General features: G+C 45.5%; 1 protein-coding gene across 9 annotated transcripts in view; it reads left to right on the top strand.

Annotated features, from left to right (window-relative positions):
• Positions 1-18613, top strand: part of LOC114848041 (AT-rich interactive domain-containing protein 1B-like) — a 160137-nt gene that overhangs the window by 39116 nt on the left and 102408 nt on the right. For all 9 annotated transcript variants that reach the window (XM_041069177.2, XM_041069176.2, XM_041069178.2 and 6 more), the window contains one exon: positions 11901-12104. In XM_041069177.2, coding sequence (XP_040925111.1) covers positions 11910-12104 — 195 coding nt within the window. In that variant the 5' untranslated portion in view covers positions 11901-11909. The remainder of the gene's footprint in view (positions 1-11900; positions 12105-18613) is intronic.

Genomic DNA, 18613 nt, shown 5'->3' with positions numbered 1-18613 from the left:
GCGGAGAGGGCGAGACACTCTGGAGTGCACCCTGACCTGGACTCTGGAGGGGGCAGAGAGGAGCAGGAGGCGTGTATGTGTCGCAGACTTTTCAGCAAGCAAGTGTAGAAAATAGTGAATCCGGGAATGGAGGCATGAGTCAGGAGGGACCAGTGTATGAAATAATGCAGAGGTATTTGTTATATGTGATCATTGTATATGAAAATATGTAGGTGTGTGTAATCAGTGCAGGAATCCATGTCATGTCATGATGAATGTTTTAATATATGTAAGTAGGAGTAATTAAGGCTGCAGTCCAGTGTGTGTGTGTGTGTGTGTGTGTAGCCTTTCAGCCATTTCTATGTGCTGACAGATGGGGAAATCACAGGGGGATGTGGCATGTTGGATCATTTAAAGGTGACAGAGGTCATCAGCTGGCAGCACCTCTTTGACTTTTGACCTCTGATGTAATGTCACTCGCCCTCCCGCAGCCCCTTGCTGTGGCCAGGGAGCTTGTTAGACAAAGGGCCTGAAATGCCAGGCCAATATACTATCGGCACTAATGAACGTTTTGTGATGATTCTTGTGTCTTAATTGGGGATTTCAGTTTTTGTGCTGATCTGCAGTATTCCGGCATCTCGGCATCAAGGAGAAACTCAAGGTTGTTGGCTGAGAGACTCTCCTACTCGCCCTCGGCTGCGCTTGATGTATTCACCCCCGCCTACCTTCCATTTTTTATCAGTGAAATTGTCACAGCCGTGTAATCCTTCGGGTGCCACTAGATAGAAGACGCGTGCGCGCGCGGAGGGCTGGGTGCGCGTCTGCAGCGGCGCTGGTGTCTAAACGGTGGGCAGCAGCAGGCCTAATGTCCGGCATGGAAATCCTGGCAAGTCAATAAAGTGGCGTTCAGTATACTGGGAAACTAGCCTGTGTTGTCACTTTAAGAGACATGTTAGAATTGGCAGTTAGTGAGAGAGAGAGCATTTGTGAAGGCTGGAGATTTTTTTAAGGTATTTTTCAAAGTGCTGGCAAAGTGCTGCTTTCAGGGCCCCTGAAATTGCAATGCCTGGTAAATGGATGGTTTGAGGAGTATACAATGTATTAGAAGTCAATTGTGCATGCGAGGACCTATTTTCCATATCGCTAGTCGAACAAGTGTGTAACTGTGCGCGTGTGTGCGTCGCTACCTCATACACGTACGCATGCACATGCTCAGACTTTACAAGCCCCCTCTTTTCCTATTCCCCTGTTGCTCCAGTATTTCAGCCCTGTCATGTGCAGGTTTGTCTGGTGCAGTTGGGGTTGTTGGGGGGGCGCTTACGCTTTAAGGGGTTGTGTGTGTGTACATCAAAAACCATTACCCGTAATGGTCTCCTTCCTCACACCCTGCGTATTCTGTCTCCTTCTTCTGACATTTATTTTATGACTGCTTACATATCAAATATTTAAATAAACACAATCGGGGGCTTCGGCTGAGGTTAGCCCGGGGGTGACGAGGGGGGGTGGGTTGTTGAGGTGTAGGCAGAAAGGGGATGGATGATGACATTAATTTCCGAAACGAGGAATGGTTGGGTGACGGAGGGTGGGTTGCTGTTGGTGTGTGGTGGGAGGGAAAGCAGCAGCGGAGAGGAAGAAGGTGAGGAAAAAATGCTTCGCTTGGCTCCAATCAAAGCGGGAGGATGGCGGCGGCGTCTTACTTTTTTTTTTTTTTTTTTTGCTTACGCCTGGCAGCAGCAGCGGTGACAGGCGGCTGTGCGGCTCATCCTTCAGCGTTTCCCGGGGACGCGGGAGGGCGTGGGAGAAGGCTCCCGTGGCTTGTAAAAAGCTGTCCGCTGTAGCGAAGAAATAGCGGTTGCGCGACAGCCGCCAAGGAGATCAGAGCATGACGCAAAGCAAGGCAGGTAAAGGAGTGACAAGGAATAAAAGAGAGTGTAACACGGCAATGACAGGAGGTAGAAAAAACAGAAAAAACACAACAGAGGACTTGGAGGGTATGAAGGTGATGAGGATGAGATGGAAGGAAGCTGGGTGTGGGGTGTTGAGGGAGTAAAGGAGATAGAAAAGGTGTGCGTGCACGTGTACGTCCTGGAGTGCAGGCGGCCAGTCGTGCAGTGACTGGCTTCAGTGGGAGGCCCATTACTGTCAGGCTAATCTTAAAATAATTAATTGCGAAGTCGACGCTTTTTAAAGAGTATTGTAATTGAATCCTAAATTAGGCTTGGGAAAGGGGACGCGTCCTGCTTTGCTGCAAGTGTGCTCCCATTTTCCCTTCACACGTACACACACATGCGCGCGCACACGCGCGGGAGGGGGAAAAAAAAGACAACAGGCAAAGGAAAATGCTAATGAAATGCATATTTGGGGAGAAAGGGGCCATCTATAATTTAGCTGTGCTCTTTGAATGTGAATGATGTGTGCGCAAGGGCTGTGATTTATTTTTGTTGTGCAGAGGGATAATTCTGTCAGAGTAGGCTTTTATTCTTGTAAACAAATGTGGGGAAAAGAGCAGAATAAAAGTGGAGTAATAAAGTAAACAGAATGGTATGAATACATTTAGCTGCTGGCATGAATAATTTGTATAGGGGACGGAGAGGTTTGATGAAAGAGTGATGACAGATATGAGAGCTGTGATATTGCCTGATGAAACTTTTGGTTAGGCTTCGAGTTCACGATTTTCCAACGCCCCCCCCTCCTGGATTAGTACTAAGTATCTCTTCCTTTCCCACACCCACTCATTTAGGTGAAGCGCAGTCCTCGTGCCCACACCCAACATGCACCTTCTAACCCCTTAAATCCTCCGAGGTCCTCTTGCGCTAGCCCTCTTGCCTCTGTTCCAAAATGAGCGGCTCAATGTGCTTTCACTTACGCAGACTGCTGCCCACATGGCTCCTCCTTGAATGACCCTTTCAGAGCCGTAGAACTTTCCGGATCAAAGCCCTGGGAAAAAGGGGTCTGCTCTCCATAAACTCGCTCCATAACTCCGGCAGAAACGAGGAAAGGGAGATGGCGGAGGGTCAGGGAGACAGATCTGCGAGGAAATTATGAAACCGTCAACTGCCTCATGCTGCACCCTGTCTGGATCTTACCCCCACAAATACGGAAAAACCAGTATAACCAGTCCAACCCTTTCGCCGCTGGTGTTACTACACTGTGCAATTCAGGTTGTGCTCCATTGTCATCTGTATTAAAATATCCACCATTCAGATACAGTGAAATTCTTTAGCTCTGGCATGAGACCCTGGCTGCATCTGTATGACAAATCAAACGCTCCTCATGCTGCTTTCCAAATGTTTGAAACCTATTCAACTCCTATTTGGCCCAGATATGACAGCTATAAACTTGGCTCAGAACGTCCCATTTTCTCCTGGCTGGCTGGGATGAATAACAGCGGAGAGGACAATATTGTGGTCTAGCTGAGCTCGGCCGACTCTTCTGTCTCTGTGATCCCTCTATCAATAAGGAACACAGGCCTGTCAGAAGGCCTGCCAACTGTCTGGCTGTCCACACAGGCTGCTCTCTACACAACATCTGGACACAGATGGTACACACTGATCACACACACACACACATACACACAAAGCCTATACACATGTTCTGCTGGTACTGGCAGACATTCACGTACATGCTGTGCGTGTGTGTTTGTCATAGCCACCACCACTGTTACAACAATGTTTTCATTCAAAACAGTGACAGTACGCTAATGTGTAAGACATGATAAGTGCAACTTTTCACACACACACACACACACACACACACACACACACACACACACACACACACACACACACACACACACACACACACATCGAGGGCTTTCTTTCTCTCCTGGGAAGTATATGGATCACTTTAAAATATGTCTGTCCTTTAATAAAATTCTAAACATTAGTGAAGGTTCAGTGTGTAACGCACGTGACTTGTGGCTCATAGATTTTGTACTCTAGGTGGTTGCCCCATTATTTAATACCCAATTTCTCTATCAGTAGAAATTAATCTTCCTTTAATTAGCTTTTGTCTCAGAAAATAAACTTGATGAACACGTGAAACTGGATACAGCAGATGTCGTTTTCAGTGTGTTATTAAGAGCCACTCATTGTAAATACCAGTCAGCGTTCTCTGTCATATGCCGTTCATACGCTCAGACACAAGCAGTCCACTGTGAACATAGCTGCCCCAGGGCTCAGCAATAATAGGAGTGAATGGCGGAGTTGTGCGTGAGTCAGAGGTGTGTATATGCAGTCAGGCCATGCATCAGGGCTCCCACAGGCCTCGAGCCTCTCATTGATCGACCCGGCTCCCCCACCTCATGTTCCCAGCCAGCCTCGGTGATTGATTCCCAGTCAGGGCCCGGGCTCTGTGAGGTTGAGGCCTCCCAGAGGGTGACCTGGAGGGGCTCTGGTGGGGAAGGGAATCTTATTTTATATCCCCTAACCCAGGTCAGGAGCCTATTTCTGGGGGAAGACTTCACAGCAAGAAGGTAGACTGGAGGCTCACATTTATTACAAGGGAAAAATTAAGGCCACGTCTGCTGCTGCTGCTGCTGTGAACATCGTGGCTGTTTGGTGAGGTATGTTTGAATGCATGCATGCAGGAGGCTGAAAGGTTAAGAGATAGCAGTGAGGGGATTTAGAGTAAAAAAAAAAACACTACCTTAACCTGCTATTACACAATCCGTCACAGCCATTCGCACACTCACGCAGTTCTATTCTACTACTGGAAGCTGGAATATATTTTCATTGTTCAAGTCTCTCACCTGCTGTGTTCCCATCCACGCTGAACATCGCCACTGCTGTGCATCAGCGGGCCCCTCTCCGCGTCACTTTACGACGGTCAAGTGGAGGAAGGGGGGTGGTGGGGGGGATATATGAAAATCAATTTTTTTCCAATTAACTTTGTAAGTTTCCCGCTGAGCTATCAGGCACGGGGGTCCTGTGAGTCGTGTCGAGTCCGATAATGAAATCAATTTGGTTCAAATTGTTTCAGGTGACTTTTAATGAGGATCTAATATCCGCCTGAGGAAGGAAGGTCAGGATATCTGTTTGTTATTTGCGTTTTTGTGTGTTATTTTTTTCAAGTGATGGATCACCCTCGGGAGAAGTGTGGATGGTTCCACCCCGGAGGACTGGGCAGTGCTCCAAAACAAACAGCCTGAATGTAAATCCCTGTTTTTTAGCGCCGAGACTCTTTAACTGCATCATCGGCGTAAACCTAGTTTGACATCTTGCTTTGTGCAGATACCGCTATTTATCAAGTCCTGAAAGATTTTTTTCATGGCAACACTACACCTGCTCTCAGCTCCAAGTCACGGAGGGGAGTTGGAGGAGTTTAATAGCAAGAATGGGGTCTTATTGTGGTCTCGCTTTAGACGGGGCTCCCTCTCCTTCAACGGTCATCCTCCCAGTCTGAGAAGCTCGTTAAGCTTTGCCTTGCAGGGAAGACTAATGGATGGCAGAGAAAGCCCCCTAAGGACTCTTTAGCATAGTTTCTGTTGGTCTGCTCACTTAGTATTCACTTATGTGTTTTCACCCTACTCTGAGCACAATATCATGAATAACCATTGCTAATTCATAAACACACTTGGTGATACGGGAGCTTGTTCATAATTATCCAAGTTGTAGAAACACAGTTCCTCTCCAGTACCATTCCATTAGCAAAGGTGATGATTTCCTCGAACGAAGAGGAAATCAATCCTGCATATTTAATACCAGCATTTCGACTCAGCCCCAGGAGACGTGGGGAGCAAAAAAAAAGGGCAGAACATTTACTTAAATAGCTTGTTTTGTCTCTTTGGGGCAGAAAAAACGTAGTGCCTATTTGTCTCCTTTTCCCCCCGCTTCTTCCTGCTTTCATTCGGTTGCGTAACGGCGTCTCTCCACGGGGTTCTGCGGCCCAGGGAGCTCAGAGACGAGCGCATTCCTCTCGTTCCGCCATGGCTTTTAGATGAAATGGGCTTTTTTTGGGGGCAGCCCCCCTCCGTCCAAGGGTCATGGCGAGGAAGCAAGCGGAACTGAGATATAAGAAAGTACTGGACACTTAGCAGGGCTGTCACAACAAATTCTATATAAAAACCGAAAATTCAATGTTGTCAGATTTAAAAACAAGACAATTTGACATTTTATTTAAAATGTCCCCTGAAAAAATCCGCTGTAAGTTCTAGAATTAGATGCTGTACACTTTTCGCTAGATTGTTTGTTAAGCAGTGTAAATTGGACTGAACACTTGGCTTGGATAACTGCAACCTGGAGAGAGATCTGCCTGGCAAATTTGCAGCCCGTGTTTTTACACACGTTCTACTGTTTGCAGACGATTGCATTTTATTTGTTTTCACTCACTAATGACGTGTCGCTGGCGTGTCAGCCGCGTCCACTGTTGTCACTGAGTTTTTTTTTTCTTCCTTATCCTCCCACCGTTGCTTCTTCAGCTCTCCGTCTCGGAGAAGGAAAAGGGCTCCAGTGACCTCGCGACCCCAATCTCACTTGAGACAGATGAAGCAGCTTCTTTCCTTCTCCCTCCTCACTCCCTCGTCCATCCCCCTTCCTCTCATCTCTTTATGACATCTCTGTGTTGGCTATGACAAACCGATCCCTCTGATGCACATGGGAGGATTACACACACTTTATGTCATGCATGTCTTTTATGTTTCTTTGTACAATGACACTGTAGACTTTGAATGTGTGAATGGGTCATTTATCAAGGACTCTATTATTGTATTTACTGTATAAAACATGTTGTTGGTATCAATAACAACTACAGACATAAATATACGGTAATATGAAATAATTACCAAAATAAACACTGTTTTAACATTATATAAAAATAAACGTATTTAATTAGGAATGATCAAAATATCCTTTAGGCTCTAGGCTTCATTCTGGAGATACTGTGATGACAGCGTGTGGTTTTCGCGGGACTGTAATTTACTTTTGCTTGTTTATGCCTTATGTTCTGCCCAACGCTGTCCTTTAAGTGAGGCACTGTGCTGCATATTTAGCTGCGTCCCGAAATTCCTGTGGCGTGTGACGTTGTTGTAGCGTAAAATTAGTCTGGCCATCAGACTAATTTCTGTGGCAGCTGTGGTTTGATGTTGGTGTTTTGTAGCAACAATATGTAGGAGATAAACTGCTGCAGGGCCCAATGTGATGCACAGTATTCAATTTATATATATATATACATGCACGCACACACAGCACCGACTTGTATGCATAACGATTTGCTAAATGGGAAAGCGTGGGCGTCTTTCCAGGCACCCTGATGTGTGTGCCATAAATGCCGGTGTCAAACACAGAGGGCACACTGATCACCACCTCCGAGGACAACGCATAGAGAAAAGAGACCAATTACGTGCATTGCACCAAACACAAAAGAGCCTGGGTCGGCGGCGCAACAGCAGCCTGTTATCTTGTTTCTCTCCGTCTGCCTTTCTTCTTCGGCCCATAGCATCGTTGCCAAACGCACACTCTGTACGTCCGCATTTGCCTCGTCGCCTGCGCGGCTCAGACCGCCCGCACCTCACTCTCCTCTCATAATTTCACGCTCGTCATCGCTGGCCAGTCTTCATGCTTTGCTGCCTGTGCCATCCAGACATACTGGACTGAAGGAAGGCAATTTGGCTCTGCCCAGCTCCCCACAGGCCGGCGCTACTCTCACACTGTCACTCGTTACGAGACGACTTTTTCTCTTCTAACTAACAAGGCAGCGCATGCTAAGATGGTGGATTAGACGGCGTTTCAGCACGTCGTTTACTGAATTTGGTCCTTTCAGCGATGCAGCAGTCGGTGGGGAAAACCACCACGGGTACAGCTTAGTTTCTCCACCACACACCTACACTGTAAGATCCTTTGTAGGATGGGATAGGTTGATAAAAAGGGCTTTTAAAGATAAGTGTCGTGCTTTGTTGTTAGTATTAACCACTGAGTTAATGTGATTGAATCCTGGCAGTGGAATGAATTGATGAACTGATACTCAGGAGGGATCTGTTCCTCACGGAGGCCGGGCAGGGAGGAGTTAACAGAGTGCTGCTCCCCTCTCCTCTCCGCTTGATGACATCAGTATTGTCTCTGCATCCATGAAATTAATTTTTCTAATCTTAGTCAGCAGGAGCGGGGGAATTTGCACACATTAATATGGAACTCGATCTGTACTCGCCCACTGCTGCAGTCTCTCTTTTCCTCTCTCTACCTCCTCCCCCTCTCTCCTCCTCTCCCATCTTTTCTCTTTCCACCCTGTTTTTTTTTTTTTTTTAAACCCAAGGCCCAAACACAGGGTTTCGAGCCTAAAAACGCAAAGCTTTGTTCTGGAGGCTGTGGCACCGCCGGGCCCCACGGTACAATCCGAATTGGAGAGCGTTGTGCCGCGCGGCATAATAAATAACATAAAAGACGAAGCTGTCCCAGCAGACCAACCGGCTCTGGATGCAGCATGTTGATTCCCCAGAGACAGACGGCACCGAGGATAAAGAGGATCCGCTGACAATAATTATCCTTATTTGTTTCTCCTCACAAATACACACAGTGTAAAATGGTTTCATTACACAGTGATACAAAACTGCATTCTTCAGTAGATTCCCCAAGAAAACGAGTAGACAATCAATACCAAGAAGGCATCTTGGGGCTAATTTTCATACACAGTCAGGCTTGATGTGTCTTTATAGGGTGATAGTCACAGCTACTTTAACATGGGACTAATTTGTTTGTTTTACATTTGACTGAAAACTATAAACGATGCTACTGTTGCACGTTGTACTTCAGATACTGCAATTCGAGTGCATGGCGCTCAGAACATTATGGCTTGAAGAAGCGACATTCACCGTTTCCTATTGAATTTTTTTTTTCCTCGAACCAGCTTAAACCAACAGCTGCCAAGTGGACAATTTCTGAAGTGGTGAACTTTTCGCAAATAAGTTTGTGTGTGTGTGTGTGTGTGTGTGTGTGTGTGTGTGTGTGTGTGTGTGTGTGTGTGTGTGTGTGTGTGTGTGTGTGTGTGTGTGTGTGTGTGTGTGTGTGTACCGTGTTCCAGCATGTTCATTAACCACGGCCAATAAATCAGATTTTCAGAAATAATTCCTGCATTCCAGAATGAAATTAGAACAATAAACCTTTACACCAATATTGTTTTATGTTTGTTTGATCCCAGTGTGTGTCTGCTAATCCGCACATTTGAGCCTTTTGTGTCGAGCATTTTGTCTCGTTCTGATTAACAACTTAGCACATTAAAGCAAGGAGTAAAATCATTTTCGCTACATAAAAATGTTGTCGATTGAGCTCTGAAAAGCAATTTAGCAGGTTTCACCCCACAGTAATTTCACTCATGTTCTGTTTTAATGGCTTTGTTTTGCAAAAAAAAAGAAGAAGGAAAAAAAGCTCACGAGACTCAAAGCGCTGGAGAAGAGTTCATAAATTGAATTTTAAATTTAGCCATTGAATTACTATTGTCTCCCATGCCTCCTCCCCTTTCTCCATTGAACGGCGTTGCCCAGATGAACAAAAGTGAGAAACACATTTGAAGAAAATAAAAAACAATTTCTGTGTATTCCCTCTAGTTTTTTATCTGCTGTCCCTCCTGGCACAAACACGATTCAGTTCGTGTCATATTCATAATTTTTTTCCTAAGTACAGCCATTTCTCCGAGGGAAGAAAAAAAATAATGTTTCAATTTGTCAAGAATTGTCGTCTTTTTTTTTTCTCCTCCTGCCTGGTCGTGTGAGGGAAATGGTGGGCATATCTCTAGGAAAAGGCTGCAGTGGGCTGAAATCTCATTTCGTGGAACTTGTCATGAGAGCAGATATGAGGCTCCTGTTTGGGGAGGTGGAGAATACTCATTTTTTTGCCTCCGTGGACAGGTGTGGATAATGCCTTGACGGACCCATGTATCAGATAGTGCTATATAATTTTATTGCAGCTGTTTTATTTAAGAATCCCACACAAGTGTGCTGAGTGTGAGCGTGTATGTGTAAAATTCAGCTAATACACTGTGTCTTTGTGAGTGTGTTTCATTGAGCATCCACTTCTCCGTATTCACTGCTGAGACCCTCAAGTTGTTTTCTGTGTAGCGACTTTCTAAGTGCAACATTTGAGCATGGGGGGGGGGGGTTACTCACGCTCAGCTCTTTTTGGCATACAGAAGGGAAGACCTCTTGAGATGGATCATAGGACTGGATGGAAATGGGGAGGTGGGGGTGGTGGTGGTGGGGTGCGTGTCCCACATCACGGGTGGCACGGTGCCCTGGATTTTGGAGCTGGAAATTGTGGCCTTTTTACGCAGATGGAGTTTAGTGGACCTGAATGTCCATGTTCTGGGTGAACAAGCGCCTCACCTTGTGTGTTGGCATCCGACCAACATCAATATCACATCAGAATGAAATGTATAGTAGCTTTAGGAATACTCAGACTATTTCTGTTCTGTCCATTCAGACTGTTAATCATCCTTGTGCCCAATAAGAAGTTGAGCAGAGAGAGCAATGAATTCAAGTTTCTTTTTCAGGTGAAGTCATCTTTTAAACAGTAGCATAAACATAAACAATGGTTCATGATTTCTTTGTCTTTAGCCCCTCCAAAATCACAAGGGAATAATTTTCTTAGATGACAATGCAAAGGATGCAGGATATGCAGGATATGCAGAATAACCTCTTATCTCACACACTGTACAACTCAATGCTAACTTTTAAACATGCCCTCTGTCGCTTTCCTTCTCTGTCTGTCTCGCCACCCAAACACACTTGTTTTCCTCTTTCCTCCACACTCGGCGAAATAGTCCAAACTACTCCACACACATGCCTCAGTAGACAAAACCACTTTAAAAGTGGAGCACCGTAACCGTCCGCACGTAACCCGCTGAATAAAGTGCTCCCATCCCCTGACATGTCGTCTTGATATTAGCCTGGCGATATGAGGCAGCAGCAATTTCTGCTCTACTCTAGACGAGGTGATATTGAGTTGGGGAGAAGAGAGGGAACTGAGGAGGGAGCATGTGGTGGTGGTGGAGGTGGTGGGGGGTTCGCTGGCTGGCTGGCTGGTTGGAGATGAAGGACGAGGAGCGCATGAAACAGTGGGAGCAAAATGTCATAAATCACATATAATCCAACATGACAGAGTCAAAAGGAGAGAAGCCGGATAGAAGCACTCCACATTATCTGCCCAGCAGACAGACAAACACACCGCTGTGGGTGACAGATTAGTATTAGCCTAACGCACTGTACCAGAATGCAGCAATGGCTTCCTGAAACCCCAAACAACCGCTGTTCAACAAAAGCACCTTCTCGCTCTCAGCTTTGATCCGTTTCAGAAGCCAACTTCCAAAGTGCAGCCTGGAAGAGGTTCTTTATCACTATTCTCTATCCTGTGTTCCTACTGTACTGTATGTATTTACGTTACATAATCTCAAATGACAGTAACAGTCGTTGACTCTTCAATCTGCTGTAAATAAAAGAAGCCGGGGTGGGGTGGGTGGGGGAGGTGGTGCTATGGTGATTATTGCCATCGTTGGGATGTGGTTGTGAGAACAAGGCCATAGAAATTTTATTGCTATTGCTTCCCATTGCGTTAAACAACATTTACAACACTTTTAAAAGTATCCGAGACATTAAAAACAGAGCGCTAGGTTTTAATTAAGTCGTTCTGTTTTGGCCCTCCTCCAGCAAATTTTGCCCCTGATCTGTATGCAATAAACATATTTTCTTACTTAACTCCTATTGTAGTTCATTTATGAGCATTAGGCGTTAATTTGAGGCTTCCGCTTACTGTGCGGTTATAAAATATAGTGGAGGTGGTTGTGGTGGGAGCGTGTGCATTATGTTCAAGCTGGCAGATGGGGCACAGATTCACTTAAACACCTGTCAGCCAATCACAACGCACCGTTGCAAGGGACTGTAAGACGTTAGGAAGAAACACTGATGACTTATAATTCATCTCTCTCCGTGTCTTCTACAGGTGTCCTCCATGGACTTCATGGCTATGAAGCGCTCGCAGCTGTACGGCATGGCCAACAACCCCTACTCGGCCCCACAGCAGCCAGGCGGTGGACCCTACCCCCCCACTCAGCCATACACATCGCCTCCTCCTCACCGGTATCCAATGAGCTTGCAGGGCAGGGGACAAATGGGCATGGGCGGGATGCAGTACCCTCAACAGCAGGTAAACCCCAACCCTGCGTGTGTGCACGTGATTGTGTGTGGCTCATGGCTGAGCCACCGGGGCTGCTCCACTTATTGTATATGACATGTTGACAGGACATTTGCTTCTTGCCGCAAATGATTAGCGCTCTGCCGGCTTGGCACGCTCACTTTGTGATTCAGTCCAACATACCAGGCGGCACACCTCACACCCTGGAGGGTGGCGGTGTCGCTCCTGATCGTTGCTCAGTTCCTCTCAGCCTCCCACTGCAGTGAGATGGGTTTGATCCTACAGTATGTGATGTTGTGTAGCATTTGTGTGAGAACTTGGAAGCTTGCTTATGCGTTTGTTCTGTATATTACATTGTATGCACGCGTATGAGACGACCCACATTGCAGCATCTGTGCAATAGTAGCGCTTCCCTCCACTTCACCGAGTCTTACACAGATCTCATTCAAACTGGGTTTGTGAGAGAGAAGAGAAAGAAAGTACGCACGTGTAAGAATTTGCTCGTGCTATATATACATATGTGCGTCTGCGTGTAGAATAAGCGTGGCCCATATTTTTCAGCACAAAGACGAACTTCTTCTGCTCAGCCTCATGGTGAAACAGCATTGCTAAGTGCCACAGCGAGAGGGGGTGGGGGAACAGGGTCCCCTGCTGTCACTGTCTGCTATATTTAGTCAGCCTGGACTGTGGGCCTGGACTTGGACACCTCTCACTGGGGCGAGCGAGCTTCCACACACAGCCACGTCTCAGAGGCTGACAAACGGAGAGCGAGGGAGGGAGACACAGATGGGCTGACAGACAGGCTTCCTTCTTATTTCCTACAAATCTTCCACAGGCAGGCGTTAATGGAGTAGTGCAGTGTGCTGATACATACACTGAGGTTTAATAATAATATCAATATCCTTATTGTATTATTCAGACAATACCTTTTATTATTTGTGTCCCGTACTGCGTCTCTGTAGGCATCTCAGAGCTGTAGCTATAAATCTCTTCTGACGCATTTTGATGATGTCACCAGTCTCATGGAATGAGCATTGCTGAAAATAATTTTATGATTTTAATAGGTGTTGGATGAAATAGATTTGAGGGCGAATGAGTATGTGTATGTGAAAAGCAACTAGAGTGATGCTAACGCGTACGGCTGTACTGTCATTCATACAGACCAAAATACATCGGCGGTGCTGTTTTGTGATGAAATCCTCTGGCGTGTTACATAGGGGAGGCTGAGCGTCGGAGCAGCAATCACAGCGCGGCGCTATGAAACGTAATTAGTTCAAATAGAATTAGTTGTTCACTCTGGCTATAGCCATGGGAACTGCGCTTCTAAAGTTTCTAATTATCTGGCTCTGGCTTTAAAAGCAGCACCACCGCATTGCCTATCTACACCCAGTGAAATCTAGCACACACAGTAATGAGTTTGGAGGAGGAGGTTTAATTCCACACTCTCACACGAGCATAATGAGCCTCACCTACAGGAAAGCGGTCAGGAGCCTGATCAGGAAGGAGCAAGGGGGGCTAAAAAAAAAAACGCTCCTGATGTGTTCTGCAAAACATACTGTACATCAAGTCTCAGAGTGGCTTTTAATTACATGTCAGAAATGCAGCAAAAGCTGTTACAGTGAGGCAGACATCGCGTTGCATGTGTCTGGAGGAGGTGAAATCAACCCCCCCCCACCCTGCATCTTAACCTCAGATGTTCCAGAACTGTCCCGGGATCCACTGTGGAGAACGGTTTCACCTTGTGGACCGCGGCAGCTTCGGTGTGAGGGATTGTGAGTGATGTAAGACGCAGCACGCACAGTTCCCCATAATGCATCCTGCTCCGGGGCTGAGACCTCAGCTTGTCACAGCCAGGCAAGCTGGGATGTTGCCAGGCAACGTGACGTCAACAAAGATATGTGTGTACGTCTAGCGCTGTGATTCCTCCCGGACTGAGCCACCGTGTGTGTGTGTGTGTGTGTGTGTGTGTGTGTGTGTGTGTGTGTGTGTGTGTGTGTGTGTGTGCGTCTGTGTGTGCGTCTGTGTGTGCGTCTGTGTGTGCGTCTGTGTGTGCGTCTGTGTGTGTAGGGGGTTTTAGCAGATGAACAAAAGGTCCTCTCTGACTGTCTTTCATTATTATGATTAAATCCTGCTGAAATTAAGCCCTGCTCATATTAAATGGCAACGCCACAGCAGTACATACATCTCTCCCCATAGAAGCGTTGACGTATTGAGGTGCTCGCCTCCATTATTTACCTGACACTCACGCTACAGTAAAGACTTTCATCCTGGGAACAGCTTGGACACAGTTTCTATAATCAGGCTGTTCAAATAAAAAGGTGACTCAAATTACACTTTAAGATATTTGTCCCTCCTGCTCACAAAATTACCTGACACCTATGGTTTAGAATTTAGCTATGTATGAACAAATCACAACGTCACGTGCATCCAGGAACCTTTATTGTGTATAGTTTGATGACGCATAAGTTGATGATAAACAAAAATTAAGAAAAATGTTGACAGCTGAAGTAGAGGTAAATCTGAGATGAAAGATGCAGTATCTCCAAAACAACCACCACTAATGTACACGCATGCCTACATACAAGTGGCAGGTGTTCGTTTGAGAACCAGAGTGACTAGAGCTTGACTCTTCTGACTTCTGTTGTAGTGGATGAGTTATTGTCCACTCTGCCCACTCTGTGTGCAGCCCAGTAGCTGTAGCTGAGTCCAGTTTGTGTTTTTCCTGGTTGACTGTGTCCACTTGTTCAAGCTTTATATTTGGAGCTTCCTGTGTCTCCTCCACACAGGCACACATGCTGGTGCAGACAGTTTCCATTATACCTATGCACGTGGTAACATGATCCCACATGCACCCTTACACATGCTTCAACAGATACCTCAGTGTGCTTCACTGCCAATTAGGTCCTCCGCTCTTGGCCTCCTTTCCCTAATCCAGCCAAAGGAGGCAAGCAGAGGCACCGATCTCGCTGTTGATGTCTCAGAGAGAGTCTCCAATCAGCCTCCAGCAAATAAGCCTCCAAGCTGCATTAGGTGTGGTTAGCATCACATCTGCATGCATGCGTCTGAGAGACAGTTTGAGAATGTCGGGATGTGAGGGACGAGCGTGAAAATGCGTGCGCGTGTGTGGAGCGATGGGATCCAGAGCAAACATATCAGCAGACAGAAAGGACATGCAGTAGAGTATAAGCAAAAGAAGGAGAAGAGAAAGAAGGAGGTGAGGTGGGCATGACAGACCACACGAGAAGCGTCTGTTTGGTAGGTGAAATGAAGTTGAAAGCAAAAAAAAAAAAGAAGAAACCATCACCGCCAATTCTGAGCGTAATTTCCTGTGATGTCAAAGTTGGCAGACAGAGAGGAAAAGGAATTTGAAGGAAACATTAGTGTTTGATGTGAAAAAGGGGAGGGGTGATGGAGCGGGAGAAGGAGCAGGAGGGGAAAAAAAGAAGATACTCTGTGAGATGAAAGAGAAAAAGGAAGGGGAAAAAGGAAGTGTGTGTTTGTGTGGGTGTAGGGGGTGAATGTGTCAACGACTCAGGCAGAAACCATTACCAGCGTTGGCTGCTTGTTCCTTACAAACTGGGCCAACTTAATAGAAGCCAAGCATTTAAAGTCAAGTGGAAATGTGGCTGACCCGCCGCCGGTTCAGTCCCCTTCACAAACGCTGTGTCCTTCATGGCACCGTACACCTTTTATCAGACCACACCCTTTTTTAAAAGGCCATTTTCTCGCATCCTTTTCGTTCGGTACCCAAAGATGCTGAGAACTGACTCAAACCCGTGCATCTGTGTTCTTTCAAGGGGCACTTCTGTATTTAGCTCAACTGGCAAACAGCTGTGTATGTTACCAAATAACAATAAGCAGCGCTTCAACGTGGTGTTTTCTTGACGTTTATTCACTTCATCTGTTCCGTGTTGCGATACAACAGCATGCTTTACAGTGGTTCTGAAAACAGCTGAAACCACTAAACTGAAACAGGTGTGAAGGTTTTTTTCATTAGGTTTGAAAAGAGATGATGATTGAATGAAGGTATTTATTTAGAATCAGTGCAATAATTCAGTAGTTTAACACTTCAACTCAAGTTGTTTTAGTATAAGTAGTAAATGTAATATATATACATCAATAATACAGTATATGATTAATGATGGCTGAATTATATTTTGCTGCTGCAGTTCCTGGGCCCTGGATTCTGTGCATTCCAGCGTGTTGTCACACTGTCTTACAGTAATATTTTTTTAACTGGGAAACATTGTCAGTTAAAGAAACATTGTAATGTTCTACCTTTGTCATTTGTTTACTAGAAATATTACAAAACCGAAAAAAACTTACCATAAAACCTAAATCACTGTGCAAAGGTGGCAGCTGTATCTGCCTTTTTTTCAATTATGAATGTCCCAGAAATAACAAAGCAGTAATTGTAAGTCGATGTGACTGTTGATGTGATGAGTCTTTTAATTAATCCTTCCATAACAGCAGATGAGCTGAAAGGTCGTTTTAACCTACACTAAAGCTTCTGTAATGTAAGTTACAGTTGATTACAGCACTACTGTCTGTGTAAACAAATCTAAACTTAGAACCTAAACTATTGTTTTTGAACAGTGTAATAACTTGAATTATTTATTTCTTATGTGTGTTATCTCAGTGTAAGATTTATATATATATATATATATTTTTTTTTTATAGATTTTATGATTATGTACTAATAAAAGAAAAGTAGTGACAATTTACTCAAGAGGAATTTCAGTGGTAACTTTTACTAAATAAGCTTTGGTGTGAGTGAGCCAGCAGCACAGGACCCTGAAGCTGTACAGTATCACTGCTTCACTGCTCTATCTCATACATTATGATTGTAACAGAAGCAACAAGTAAGGTCAGACGAGGCCCATTTTGTAAATAATATTAACAATTTTTCCAAGTTCATGACAATTAAAAACAGCAGTTTTCATTGAAATGCAAAGCTGTGAGCATCCTTGTCTGTCTGAACGTCAGCCTTTGGGCCATCGACTTTAGGGAGTTAGATGGGTAATTTATGATATCGATTGAGCCTGGGTAGGGGTGTTCCTCACCGCTGGAGAGAGTGAGGGCCACTTGGAAGCACTTAGGGGCTCCTGGTGCTGGGGTTGTCTCTGGGGTTAATGCAGCCAGCGCTGCTGGCGCTGACGGATGGCCGGGAAGCCCCAGTAAATCAGCCCCTCTGCCAGGAAAGATGAAGACAGGAGGGTGGGGGTACTGAGGGGACCACTCCAACCTCGTCACAGGCCTCCTCTTTTTTTTTGAAAGGCTCTTGAAACATCGAAGCACACATTAGGACCCACACAACGTGCACTTTCTTCACTTCTCTCTATAGCTCCAGACCTGCACTCCACGCTAGCCCTCGGGACCCTGGGCATTTTCACCTCACAATTAAAAAAGGCATTAGGAGATATAGAGCAATAGCATAGGTGGGGGGGGGGAGGGCAAGATTGAATGAAAGGAAGACCAAAATATAGAAAGGCTGATTAATTAAGGGTTCCTCTCTAACTACAGAATAGATGAAGTTTCAGGATCAATTAATTAGCAAGCTAGCCTACGCATGTCAATGGCTCTAATAGCCGGCTCTCATTTGTAACTTTTATTACCCTGCTGCTGTGGAGTGGCTTTCAGCCAATGAGATGCCACGTGGAAAGGAAGGGGGAGGGGGGTACCCGACCCCTCCTTCACAAATAGATGTGAAGCTATCAATTATATTAGTGTGAAGTGTGCAGCTACAGTAGATGTGACATAAAAGAAGATGGCAACACAGAACATCCTTTTAGTAGATTTTTTGTCCACTTATAACAAGCAGGCTAGACACATAATATATAAAACTAAGTTGTGATGAATCTGATATGACCCCACAGATCATACGTTTTCATGAGAGCCATTAGTTAAATTACACACCCAGCTGTCTGTTATTTTTTGCCGTTGCATTAGTTGAATAAGCTACAAAGTCCATCATTCTTGCTGCGGCACATGAAGCGATGTTCGAATTTAATAGATTTTAGTGTTGAATGCAGGCAAGAGGTGTAAAGCGTCACAAACGCTGTGTTGTTGTTGTTGTTGTTTTTTCTTTTTCTTTTTTGAAAGATCCGGGCTCCGGTACTGTGTGTCTGCGGCGCTCTATACGTGCGCCTATTGATAAGATAAAAGAGCCGAGAGATGAAAGTGGAGCGAAACGAGGGGGGAGCGAGGAGGAGAGAGAGAGAGAGAGAGAGAAAAGAAAAGGGGCATGCGTTGCTTCTCCGCCGAGTTACGAGGGGATTAGGCGCTGCTCTAATTGGCTCGCAGAGAATCCATCGCGGTTTTCATCCAGATTAGAGATCGTTTCCACGCGGGTCAAGTTTTGCCGCGGCTCCTGGGCTTCGTTTGCGGGAACGGAGGAGACGTGACACGGCGTCAACATTTGAAAACAGATCTGAGAAGGCCTAGATTGGCATCATCAAAGTGTTACCTTGACTCAGCCTTTGTGTGTTACTCACATACTGTACGTCCAGCTGCTGTTGGAT

This window comes from Betta splendens, chromosome 22 (assembly GCF_900634795.4).
Source record: "Betta splendens chromosome 22, fBetSpl5.4, whole genome shotgun sequence".
In the NCBI taxonomy this organism is placed as follows: domain Eukaryota; kingdom Metazoa; phylum Chordata; class Actinopteri; order Anabantiformes; family Osphronemidae; genus Betta; species Betta splendens.
The sequence above is the reverse complement of the archived record's forward strand: the minus strand, read 5'-3'. Positions and strand labels throughout refer to the sequence as shown.